The 13,405-nt window shown below is 28.3% G+C and overlaps 2 protein-coding genes across 3 annotated transcripts; one reads left to right on the top strand and one right to left on the bottom strand.

The window, feature by feature from the left end:
- The first annotated feature begins 1,022 nt into the window (after positions 1–1,022).
- LOC114123347 (probable methyltransferase-like protein 15 homolog) lies at positions 1,023–2,556 on the top strand. Its single transcript, XM_027986283.2, has 2 exons — positions 1,023–1,748; positions 1,987–2,556. Exons 1-2 carry the CDS (start codon positions 1,168–1,170, stop codon positions 2,459–2,461), a joined length of 1,056 nt encoding a protein of 351 aa, XP_027842084.2. The 5' UTR covers positions 1,023–1,167; the 3' UTR covers positions 2,462–2,556.
- A 1,673-nt stretch (positions 2,557–4,229) lies between these two features.
- On the bottom strand, positions 4,230–10,156 carry LOC114123150 (C-1-tetrahydrofolate synthase, cytoplasmic). 2 transcript variants are annotated; one of them, XM_027986036.2, is made up of 17 exons: positions 9,893–10,156; positions 9,686–9,835; positions 9,424–9,622; positions 9,184–9,320; positions 8,608–8,700; positions 8,405–8,546; positions 8,064–8,175; positions 7,779–8,004; positions 7,531–7,704; positions 6,835–6,971; positions 6,418–6,750; positions 5,897–6,325; positions 5,656–5,801; positions 5,340–5,593; positions 5,131–5,257; positions 4,754–4,906; positions 4,230–4,682 (listed from the first exon to the last, which is right to left on the bottom strand). In XM_027986036.2, the coding sequence occupies exons 2-17, from the start codon at positions 9,733–9,735 to the stop codon at positions 4,593–4,595; spliced, it is 2,802 nt and encodes a 933-aa protein (XP_027841837.1). In that variant the 5' UTR covers positions 9,736–9,835; positions 9,893–10,156; the 3' UTR covers positions 4,230–4,592. The 2 variants fall into 2 exon arrangements, with proteins under 2 accessions (XP_027841837.1, XP_027841846.1); XM_027986045.2 differs by having other exon boundaries at positions 9,896–10,156.
- Positions 10,157–13,405: the final 3,249 nt, after the last annotated feature.

The following is a 13,405-nucleotide window of genomic DNA, read 5'->3' as shown; positions in this document are numbered from 1 at the left end:
TTTCGAATTTTCGATTTTTTTGCCCCGACCACAGCGCAATGAACGAGTGGCAACCACGATGAGCATCACAGGAGATCTAATTTATTGCAGGGGATCAAGTAGGACGGGGATCTATGTGATACGTCACCACAACACAGAACCACAGAACATTTTTATCTTTAATCGTAATCGTGATAACCACAATCCCTCCACAATCCACATTGATATCCGAATATCCAATTTCCATTTCCCACCGGATCGTATTCACTTCACTACTTCAGTAGAAAATAGTAATTATTTTAAGTTTTACGCGGTGTTGTGCAAGTGTGACATACTGAAAAGTTTGAAGTTTAGTGATAAGACATTTTTGTAGTTAGTTCAGTAGTTAAGTTCGTTGATTGAAATACTAAAAACATCGGAAACTTAATAATACAAAGTATCGCTAACATCGTGAGTTACAACAAGTTCAGTCTCACAATAGGTAACTTTAATAGTTTTTATTTCATATTGCTCAAGCACAATATCTATGAACATAATCTATTTTGTCCATGATTGTTATTTGTCACCAACTGTTTTAACTGTTATAACCCTCGACAAAAATTAAAAAGAAAACGATGTAGGGACTTTCTGATTTAGCATCTCTCAATAATTAACGCATGTGCTGGGTGTAAACACTGGTTATTTATTAATTTATATGTATTCATCGTTTCAAACCTGCTTTTTGCACAGATTTCCCTTTAACAATACAAAAAGAAAACTGCATTAACTATTTTTTATTTCAGATGGCCAACCTTTATAAAAACTACTTGAAACTGTTGAAACAATGGCCGTTGGACCCCAGTAAAGCTGGCAGGTAGTTACATTTTTTTGTTGTTATTTTGAATATCATAATATGCACGTTTTATAATTGATGTCTGGTAAACATAGTATCAATGATTTTACTTATTATTATTAGAGATTTGGGTGAACACATACGCAAAGAAGTGGGAGCAGCTTTCAGCTCTGGTGATTCTTTCCGTGGTGATACCACTAAGTGCATGAAAAAATACGAGTCCCTCAAACGTCTTGCTGACAATCACTACTGTAATAAATACAAGCGTTCGATTCAATCATCAGCGTCCGGACTTACTGTTGAACATTGCACATCTGTATTATCAAAAGAATCTCTTGAGATTTTAAATAAGCAGAATGAAGGTATTTTTAAGACAACTTTTAACAAAATCAAGAATAAAATTAGTCCGCCAACTCAACAGCAGGCCTCACAAGCCAGTACTGCTGGAGGAAGCAATTAGTTATTTATCACCACAAAACGGCCACAACATCATAGATATGACATTCGGTGCAGGGGGACATACAGAAAGGATTCTTCAAGAAAATGATACAACAGTTGTTTATTGTTTGGACAGAGACCCAACAGCATGTGCTATAGCAAAACAACTTTCTGAACGTTATCCTAACAGAGTGGTACCTTTAAAAGGCAAATTTAGTGATTTACCAGTTCTGTTAAAAAATTTAGGATGCAAAATGAATAGCTTCGATGGTATTTTGTTTGATTTTGGTGCTTCATCTATGCAATTTGATACAGCTTCCAGAGGCTTTTCAATTAGTAAAAATGGCCCTTTGGATATGCGAATGGATCCTGAAGAACAGACAGTTACAGCAGCAGATGTGTTAGCTAAAGCTGATCAATCAGATCTATATAAAATATTTAAAGTATATGGCGAAGAAAAACAATCAAAAAAAATTGCAAATGCTGTTATTGAAGCAAGGTATGATTCCTAACTATTATCTCAAGTAGAATTAAGTTTTGATATTAGTAAATTTATGTTAATAAAAGTTTAAAATGTAGTTAAGTGTATTAAACAACACTAATATAAATATTTAAATTAATTTTTAAGTATTAATATACCTAATTTATTTAATTACAACAACAATTAACATAAAATATTTAAATGTTCTATTCTGGATTAGTAATTAATATTTTATCTACTTATTTTTGTACTTTAGGTATTTATTTAAGCCTCTAAAAACTACGCGTGATTTTTGTGAACTTGTACAAAACGTTTGCGACAATGAGATGAGAAGCGACATGTTGAACAGGCCATCTCATCCTGCAACAAAAGTTTTTCAAGCATTACGCATATTTGTCAACAATGAATTGAACGAAATTAACCACAGTATAGTTTTAGCAAGCCATTATTTGAAAATGGGCGGAGTTATGGTGACTGTTGCTTTTCATTCCCTTGAAGACACCATAGTAAAACGACATATTCAGGGTAATATCAATGAAAATATGGCTAACACTCTACCCTTGAAGTATATTAACCCAATGCAGGCCTACGATAAAGAGTTTATGAATGTTGTAAATGACACTTGTTGGCATCAAATTCACAAGCATGTGATTACTCCAAGTGTTGAAGAGGTTGAATCAAATCCTAGAAGCAGATCAGCACGTCTTAGGGCAGCCGTTCGAATCAAGTAGTTTCTATTATATCTAGTTTTTGTTAGATTGTCTTCTTATTTTTGTAGATTACCTATGTGTTATTTTTAAAATATAATTGTTTAATTTACATGCAAGTAATTGGTTAATATTACCCTAACAATTTTAATTATAAAATTAACAAGAAACAATATTCTTTAGCAAAACCAGTATCATGAAATTAAACGAGCTATTATTATAATTTAAAAATTATTTTTAACTTACAACAATGAAAACATATTTTCTTAAATAATTATCTATGAAAATAATGATGGTAAACTTCTTATTAATAATGTGTATAATTTACATTTAAAAGTAAAATTAATTAATAATATTTAATACATTTTAATTTAAAAAATTTTACTGATTCTGTTTATTAACAAATAATCAATCAAGACATTTTTAAAGATTAATTATTGGTTGGTAATTTATTATTTATTATAAGTAATGAATTCATTGATTAAAAATTAATTTTCAGTAATTTACTTAAATATTTCTCAAACTATTGAAATATAATATATGTTGAACTATCAAAATTCCTATTTATATTTTACATTCATTGTAAAACTTAGGTACTTATAATATAATATGTCTATACATTATTACAATCATTATTGATTGTAACAAGATAGTTAAAGCTTATAACAGTTATATCATTGAGAACGTCCTGAATTCACGGTTTGTTAATGTGCATATATTTTAAATTTTAATATAAAGCAACAAACTACGATTCAAAATTTGCAATTTAAACAATTATTAATATTGATTAGTTAGTTTTTACTTTGAACAGAACCTTAATAAAATTATTTATTTATTCAACTATAGTATTGAAATATTTATACTTGAGACTTAATAAATGTATTTTTAGTGTTTTATTTTGAATTATGAACACTAATATTAAATAGTCAATAGGAATGAAAATAAGTAACCAAACAAAGGGATCTAACGGAAAACATAAACAATGTATACGTAATGTAGAACTGAAAAATAGTTATTGTGTATCCAGAGGTATGGAGGGTAATTATAACCTTATTAGTTATTACAAACAATTGAAACTATGTACTAGTAGTTAACAGATGGATAGACACTAACTGAAATATAAGATGTTCTAAACATTAAAGTTCAAAATCTAAAATTAAGAACACTTTCAATATAATTCATGAATAAAGTGTGATTCCTACAGTATAGCCTATATTGTTTTTAATTGAATTTTAAATTATAAGATTAATTTACAATAGGTTTTTTTTGTTTTAATTTTAAAACGAGATAAGCTTTTTAAAAAGTAAAAACAAATTAATATTTTAAAAATTCAGCTTACTTTAAATAAAAATACTTAAAGAGATTAAGTAGATAATATATATACTAGATAATTAATATTCATACATTTAAAATTAATATGTCAATTCAATCTAAGATTACACATGATAGAGATAAATTTATTATTCGTATTGAAATCCAAATGATTTTATAGCATTTGTTAATTATTATGCATCAAGTAGTAAGTAAACTAAATATGAAATTTTCTTTTTGCTATTTTTTACACATTTGAAGTATTTTAAATTTAGCTATTTTTTAAGTCGTGATGCTATTTTTTTATTAACATGCCCAATATAACGCTTTATTTTGTATTTTTCTTAAATTTTGTTTACATTGAATGAAAAATAGAATTCATCTATGTAAATCAATTAAAAAATTCTCACATTTTCATTTCATATTAATAATTAGTAAATAATATAGATATCAATTCTAAAAATAAAAAAAAAACTGCCAGTAAAATAAAATAAATTTAATAAAATTTTGATTTACAATTTGGTATTTAAAAAAATAATGTACCTAACATTTGTTTTTATTAACTTAGCTTCATTTAAAAGTAAAAAATATAATATAAGTTCTTCAGCTATACAAAATTAAATTAAATTGTGTTATAAATTTATAATAAATAAAATATATGATGCAATGATGAAATAAATTGATAATTCCATAATATATTTATATTATATTTTTTAGTTATGATTAATGAAATACAAAAAAAAGATATTTAAACAATTAAAATGTAATAATTATAGGTACTTGTAATTCAACAGAATTTATATGGCACTATGTGTGTGGTTGTGGTAATGGTATAATGGCTGCACTAAGACAGACCGATGATTTCTCCTGTTTCGGTGTTTAAGTCTATATCGTAGATACTTGGACGAGTAGACAAGCTTGGCATTTTGGATATCTATATTTAAAATTAAATATTTTTATTATTATAATACTGTTCATTATCTTTGGTACAATATTGTGTATTACTTCTCCAGCTATTGTTACAACAAATCCAGCACCAACAGATACATATACATCCACTATTGGTAGTGTGAAGTTTGTAGGGACACCTTTTAGATTTGGATCTCCACTTAATGACAACGCTGTCTTAGCCACACAAACTGGTAACTTCCCATAACCCTGTAAGTATTTAATGGTATTTAAAACCCTTCTTTCTAACAATTAAAAAGTGTATAGAGTAGGTTTCAATATGTAATAGTCTTAATTTCATAAGGGTAAAAATCAAATACTTATAGAAAATTATAATGCATTTCATATTATAGAAAATGTGTTTTGATTTGCATAGTGTATATAAGAAATTATTAAATGTACATGACATGTGAAAGACAAAACCTAGATCTAACCTTAGATTCATATGTATTCAATTTGTTTAAAACATTTTCATTAAACTCCACAGATTTTGCACCATACATTTCTTTAGCAATAGTTTCGATTTTGAGTTGCAATGGCATATTTAGATCATACAAAAATCTGTTTTAAAACAACAATTTAATATTTCATGTTAAGACAATCAATAATATGTATAATAAAAAATAATGATATTGTAAACTACTTGAATTCCTGAGGTTGTTGACTAGCTGAAATGACAGCCTCGGCTAATTTAATAGCTCCAGACCCACCATTTTCCCAGTGGGTACTAACAACTGCATCTATTGCACCTGCCTGTAGACTCGCATCTCTAACAATTTTCCATTCATTTTCAGTATCGGCATTCATAGCATTTATGGCCACGACTACAGGAATACCATATTTCACACTATTGCTTATGTGCTTTTGCAAATTTTCTACGCCTTTACTTAATGCTTCCTGAAAGGAAAATTTAACATCATTAGACGATCTTACAAACAAATCAAACAAAATTCAATTACTTCTTTTTCTTCTGGTGTAACAGAGGTATTAGGATGGATAGCTCCACCACCATGCATTCTTAATGCTCTAATAGTACACACTAACACTATGGTACTTGGCAAAAGACCGGAATACCTGGTTTTGATGTTGAAAAATTTTTCCATTCCTATAACAATATATTGGCAATTTCAATTTTGTGAATTGTTAATAGTTACAGGATTTTCTCATCTATTTGTCTCTTTATTTTTATTTCATACTCACCAATATCTGATCCAAAACCGGCTTCAGTAACAACAAAGCCATCAGAACCAACTAGCTTAGAAGCTAGAAGATCTGCCACAATAGATGAGGCACCATGAGCAATATTAGCGAATGGGCCAGCATGCACCAGTACTGGTGTTCCTTCAAGAGTCTGCATTAACGTTGGGTTAATGGCATCTTTCAGAAGCACAGCCATTGCTCCAGTCATACCTAAGTCATCTGCAGTGACATTTTTACCATTGATATCCTGTGCAACTACTATGTTTGATAGTCTTTCTTTTAGATCTTTGACATCTTTGGCCAGAGCGAGAATAGCCATGATTTCACTTGCCACAGATATGTCAAAACATGTTTGACGAGTACGGTTTTTCTCAGTTGGTGACTGGCCAACCGTAATTTTACGCAAAAAGCGATCATTTGTATCCATTACTAAAAGTAGAAATATTATTCTTATGAGCATATTTAAGTTTACAGTAGTTTAAAATATAATACACCATATGCCAATATTATTTAATGTTTACCTCTATTCCATGTTATGGTATTTGGATCAATATTTAGTCTAGAAAAAGAAGCAATTTCTTCAGCAGTCAACTTTGATGGGTCGGTATGGTTAATTCCAAGCCTCTTTAATCTGTTCAGTTGTATGGGAGAAAACTTACGTACACCATTCACAGTTGGTACAAGACGATCATATAAAGCTTGGTCTTTTTGGGTGGCCTCGTGGAACATACGAGTATCAATTTGTGCAGCCATCAAATTGTTTGCAGCTGTAACTGCATGTATATCACCAGTCAGATGGAGGTTGAAATCTTCCATAGGTATCACTTGAGAGTAACCACCGCCAGCTGCACCACCTGATGAAAGTAATTTTAATAAACAAAATCGCTTTTAAATTTTAATCATAAATAAATTACTAAATTATTAAAATATTTACAAACCTTTAATTCCAAATGTTGGTCCTTGTGAAGGCTGTCTCAAACAGGCAATAGTATTTTTTTTGGAGTGTGCTGCTAAAGCTTGAACAAGACCTACTGTTGTTGTGCTCTTGCCTTCACCTAATGATGTTGGTGTGATACTGAAATATGTTTTTATATTAGAATATTTTACCATTAAAAATGTACCATATTAATATAGGTTCATTCTTAAAAGAGATTTGATCTTAAATATAATTTATAATTAGTTATTAAATGAATTAAAAATATTTATTTAATAAATTATTAATTGAAAGCAGGGGCGTGCTCAGCTTTTTCCAAAGGGGGGATGAGGGGATGAACTGTATTTTGTTTTGTTGATTGTCATAGACACAAAATGAATAAATGCATAAGAAAAAAAGTTCATGGGAGGGGATATGACACCCTCATCCCCCCTGTGAGCACACCCCTGATTGAAAGTTAAAGATAAGTGTTTAAATTTACTATTGAATATATTATTTATAATTCGTCTCATCTTTAAGTTTCCAAACATGTCTTGTTCTTAAACTATAATTACTGAGTAAGGACCAGAAAAAGTTATTAAAAAAAAAAATATCAAATTATATTAATTAATATATAAATTTAAAATTATGAACATAGATAAAGACATATTTAGTATGAACTAGAAATTTAAGCTGACAAATAAGAATTATATTTACATACCCAGTAATCACAACATATTTTCCGTTTTTTATATTCTTCAGGCGGTCTAAAGCGGACAAACAAATTTTAGCTTTTTTATTACCATATAATATCACTTCAGATTCTTGTAGACCTATTTCTTTAGCCAATACCATTATATTCTTTGGTTCTTGACTTCTAGCAATTTCAATATCACTGGAAACAAAAGAAAATAATATTTCTAATTTTGGTTTAAATAAGAGAACACATAATAATATCATCAACTTTACCTTGGCACTGGTCTTTGAAGTTTTAATGGAAGTATGCCTAAATTCCATTGGCTCTTGTAAATAATGTTTGCAACCTTTGTAGCTGCTTGTACAGTATTTGATAGCAACATAGCCACAGTCATAGGTCCAACACCACCAGGCACTGGTGTAATGGCAGACGCTATCTGAGATGCTGATGTGTAGTGAACATCTCCAACCAAACGATAACCAGACTTTTTTGAAGAATCTAAGTAAAAGATAAACATTTTACATAAATTAAATTATCTAACTTATAAGGATAATTACCTGGAAGAGAATTGATACCACAGTCTATAACTACAGCTCCTGGTTTTATCCACGACCCATGAACAAATTCTGGTTTGCCAATAGCAACCACTAAAATATCTGCTTTGGATACCTAAATACAAAATTATTTAATGGCTTTAGAAATTAAGAAAATTATTAAAATGTATATTAAACATAACTAATAATCTTTATTAGAACTCTAGCTAAAGTTGTTAGATAACATTTGGTTGGTTTAATTATACAAATATTAACATATTTAAAAGGACAAGACTGTAGTTCTCTTAATATGTATTCTCATAATTAATGTACTAATTATATTAGAGTTGTCTTTTTAATCATACCTCTTTTTCAATGTCCTTAGTTTTAGAATGACAAATTGTAACAGTAGCATTATGCCATAAAAGTAAACTAGCCACAGGTGCCCCAACAATTTTACTACGACCCAACACCACAGCTCTTGTTCCAGAAATTTCAATTCCACTTCTAGAATTATAATTAAACAATAATTTAATATTTTTATGATTTAAATGAAAGAAAAATGTACCTTTTTATTAGTTGAATAACACCATTTGGAGTGCAAGGGATTAGACCAGTTAAATCACCAATAGCTACTCGACCTTCATTAACAATGTTTAAACTATATACATAAACAAAATCCATACAATATTTAAAATATCTTTCAAATAGTTTTAAGGTTTAAGACAAGGGGTAGACTGACACTAAATTGTTTTAAATGGATGAAATCTAGTCAATAAATAGGCTTTTAATTTTTATTATTTAGTTGAATCCATCTAACAATAGTTATTTACTGGAAATAGTACAAATGTTAATGTATAGGTATGTACTATTTAGTCTATAATAAATTAATAATTGTTATTAATTATAATATTCAAGTATATGTGAGTATAATAAATTATAAATATTAAATATTATAGTAATATTGCATACACCTATGATATATAAATTATAAATTACAATTTTAGTTTCCTACTTTAAGGTTTTTTATTTTAATGGCCAACTTTAAAAACACAGTTTTCAAAAAAAAAGGCTCAGTTCAACAATCGCCACTTATGTCAGTCTGCCCCTGGCTTTAGATACAATATGTATTAAAAATATTAACCCGTCAACATCCTTCTCAGGGGAAACAGCATTGGTGATCAAATGTGAATCAATATTTTCTATACAGTCTAATGGCATTTGAACGATAATACCATGCACTGACGGATCAGTGTTATATTTATTGATTTCTGACAATAACTAGTTAACATAAAGAATTAAAATAATTATATTATGATGTCAATGGAAGTATAAATACAAATATTTGTACAATTTAATTTTAAAATCATAATAAAATGCACACCTCGGTTTGAGTGATTGTTTTGGGATACTGTATATGTGACGCTTTCACACCCACTTCGGCTGCAGACTTAATTTTTTGTCTTATATAAACATTAGAATCATCGCGTCCTCCTACTTGAACAATAACAAGGTGAACTTTAAACCCATTAAAATGTTCAGCAAGTGCATCCGTTTGTTTTTTTAGGCCGATTTTCGTTTCCCTATTACACAATGAGAAAGATATTATTAAAAATTGTATCACTAATCTTACATTTTCAACTTACTTGGACAATTCAGTACCAGACAGTACTTTTGCAACACTCGCTTCGGACATGATGATGAGTACTGGCGGTAAAATTAATGGGAAGCAAATACAACTAATACTAGAATACGACTTATTGAAGTAGGTGGTGTTAAACTAAGGCTTATAATTCCTAAAGAATAATTATAAACGAAATTCAAAGTTTTGAAAATAATTAATTCGGAATTACCACGGTCCACTCGGTCCAGTGTCCACCTGTTGCTCGTTATCAATAAAATGTTATGTGCGTTATATGTTCGCCGGTCGCCGGTTGGATGTCGATGTGTATTATTCTATTCTGTGGTATTATTGACTATTGTATAATAATTATTGTTTTGTACGAATTAAATGTAAATTTTAATGTATTTCCCAACTACTGCTAGCCGAACGTATAAATATAATTAACATTTATATCCTAATTCTGATGGTTAATAGTTATGGTTCAATAATCATTGTCTTGTTATAATATAGAACATAAATTGTTGTATAGGTCATTATTTCTAATCGCGTTAATGCCAATGCAAGTTTTATCTCTCAGAAATCGATGATTATAATATTCATCATTAATATGAAACTATAAGGCTAAGTTAATTAATAATTTCGTCATACCTACCTAATATTTAACCATGTAATCGAATTAGATACATAATTGAGTGAATGTAGTTCAATTACTTTGAGATAAGACAGATCTGTTATTAAAAATTGTTATAATATGTTATATTACTATTTAAAATTAAAATATAAAATTATAAAATTAATTATTATTTTAACTAATGAAAAATTCATTATTACCAATTTTCGCATCAAATTTACTTATTAAAAATAATGAACATTGTAATACAAATATTAAAATCAATCAAATTCTAATAGTGAAACTTTAAAATACCTAAATAGTTAATATGAGTTAAAAAAAAAATAGCATAATAATTTAAAGAAGGTCGTTAGATTTAAGAGAAGAAAATTGGAAAATAGAAAAAATAAAAACATGTTCAATGGTTAAATGCACGCAGCTATACACTCACATTTCTGAAAAACAATAACACCATAGTATTGACCATAAAAATGAAATAATTGAACATTTATAATATTAAATTATTAGTCATGATCAGGGTTGGGATTTTATAACATTTGTATATTTCTTATGAGATGCTTAAAATATAGCAGAGTAAACTAAAAATGTGATTCATGATACAGAGAACTCAAATTAAAAATTGTATTTTGCTTTTTTTTTTTTTTTTACATATTTTGTGATTTTTTTAACTTTTAGTGCTCTTTATTGGACTTTTTTTTTGCATTTTTACCTATTTTTGAATCAAAATCGGTCTTATATTATGAAATTATATTTTAGCAAAACGTGGTTTTAGATTTTTGTCAATCGAATTATCAAGCAAATTGTAAATTTACAGATTAAGTAAACAGGCCGATTACGCTGACGCAACGCCGTACAATTACCTCGATAATACTATATAGATTATAGATATAATATTACGATGATTACGAATTAGGTATTTGGTTCTAATTTTTATTATCTGCTGATTTTGTTGGGTTTTTACTTTTTTGCATATTTTGTTGTTTTAATTGCAAGTTTTTAGCTCATATTTATCAGTATTTAAGGTCAAGTTATTTTAGGCAGTTTGAAGTGAATAAAATCTCAACCCTGATCATGATTCACGATATTAATAAAAGTAGACCACTCAGATTATCCACACTCTACAGGTATGTAATATATCTAATATATACATAGGTACCAAGAAAATAATCATCAAGTCCAAATAATAAAAACAGTGTTACTGCAGTGGCGCAAATCTAGGGGAGCAGGGAGGGCAACTGCTCCCTTCATACTAATATCTCACAATCTAAATTATATTTTATATTTTTATTTGATACATTTTATTATTAATTTTTTTTTTAACAGGTGAGTATTGAATACTTTTGTTTTGCCTCTCCATAATTTGAATTAGTTTGCGCCCCTGAGTCCAATACAAATTAATAACCTACATATTTTACAGATTTTAAAAATGTATATTTCATATTGTTGTGTTACTACAACAAATTTTGTAGGATAAGAAAATATTATGATCAGTACTAATTCAGTAGTAAATTAAGTATAAAAAATGATCTAAAATTATATTTTAAAACCATAATTTTATATATACAATTCCATTATTACCTACTGGCTACTACATAATAATCATTCCATGTATAATATAAATTGTAAGCCTTAGATCATATACAATATATAATATATATTATATACTGTATATGATCATTATGATCTAAGTTGTTAACTAATTGATAGTTTTTCAAAAGCCATCCATAGATGGATCTGCCGTCAATCATTCATTGAAACACGGTATTGACGACGCTTTTTTTTAAAACGTTCGTCTCTTTTCTCGTGTCCTATCATCAAATAAACAGCACAATCAACAAAAATAGTTATTCAGGTGATATTCTAGTCAACGAGTTCAGTTCAAAATTCAAATAGTGCCAAAATTTGATGAACAAGTCTGTGAGCAGCTTGTGTTAAGCTATTGACGTCAATTTAAGTAGGTACATTTATTTATTCACATTTGTTTTATTTTTAGATAATTATTTATTATATTCACAAAGAAGGTAATTTTTCTACAGAACAAATTACTCTTATGAGGCTAACACTGTTTTTATTATTAAGTAGGTAGGTACTGTAATCATTGGTATGGTTATTGATAGTAGTTGTGACCAGGGACGTAAGCAAAAAACATTTTAGGGTTTTTTTTTGAAAATCAGTTATTGAAAACTAGAGCTTTTTTTTCAAATTCTTTTAGCCCATCACGTCAATATACAATAGGTATAATTTTATTGAATTCAGTATATATATAAAATATAAATCATGTTTAAGTGTTTTTATTTTTATTCAAATTATATTATTTTTTTTAATTTGTTAGTAATTAGTATTAAATTTTTATTGCAAAAACCAAATATTTCTGGGGGTGTTTGAACACCCACAACACCCTCCTGTGTAAATCTCTGGTTGTGGCACATAATGCATTAAATTAATCTATTCTGCAGTGGTTATGGTACAGTTAAATTACGTGCTCAGGTAATTATCAAACATTATACAATTAATTTGATTAATTATGAGTACTTTTCGATTATTGTGACTTGGTACATACTAATATTTTATACGTTATTGACTATTGTGTATTTGTGTATGTTTTTCCATGTAATTGATTGGAATGTTGAATGTAACATTTTCAAAATTCACATCATTGCTGTCTGCAAGTGTGTTAGCATTGTAGAGTGTTAAAAAAGTACTGCATTGTGTAAATGTTTTTTAATATTATATTCGTAATTCGTATTTATTATTGTGTTAAAATATATTTTATTTTTAAAAATAATGCAAATCTGTGATTTGCTAACAAACGAGAAAGTTGCTGTGACATTATTAAGAACTTGGTATTTTATAAAAAAACAAATTGTGTGAACTTGGTCATAAACCAAAATTATATTTTGTAAAATAATTTTTTTTTTCGGAAATTCAACAACAAATCCTGCCAAAAAAGGTTGACATTCGTGTTAGGAATTGGTTTGTTAGCAAGTGATAATCGTACTTTTTTTTTGTGTGCATTGCTCTTGTTGCGCTCTAACATTTGTTGAGCGTTCAACTGTCTTTTGCAACATGGTGTGAATAACAACTTAATAATTGTAATGAACTAATGACTAA

This window comes from Aphis gossypii, chromosome 3 (assembly GCF_020184175.1).
Source record: "Aphis gossypii isolate Hap1 chromosome 3, ASM2018417v2, whole genome shotgun sequence".
In the NCBI taxonomy this organism is placed as follows: Eukaryota; Metazoa; Arthropoda; class Insecta; order Hemiptera; family Aphididae; genus Aphis; species Aphis gossypii.
The sequence above is the reverse complement of the archived record's forward strand: the minus strand, read 5'-3'. Positions and strand labels throughout refer to the sequence as shown.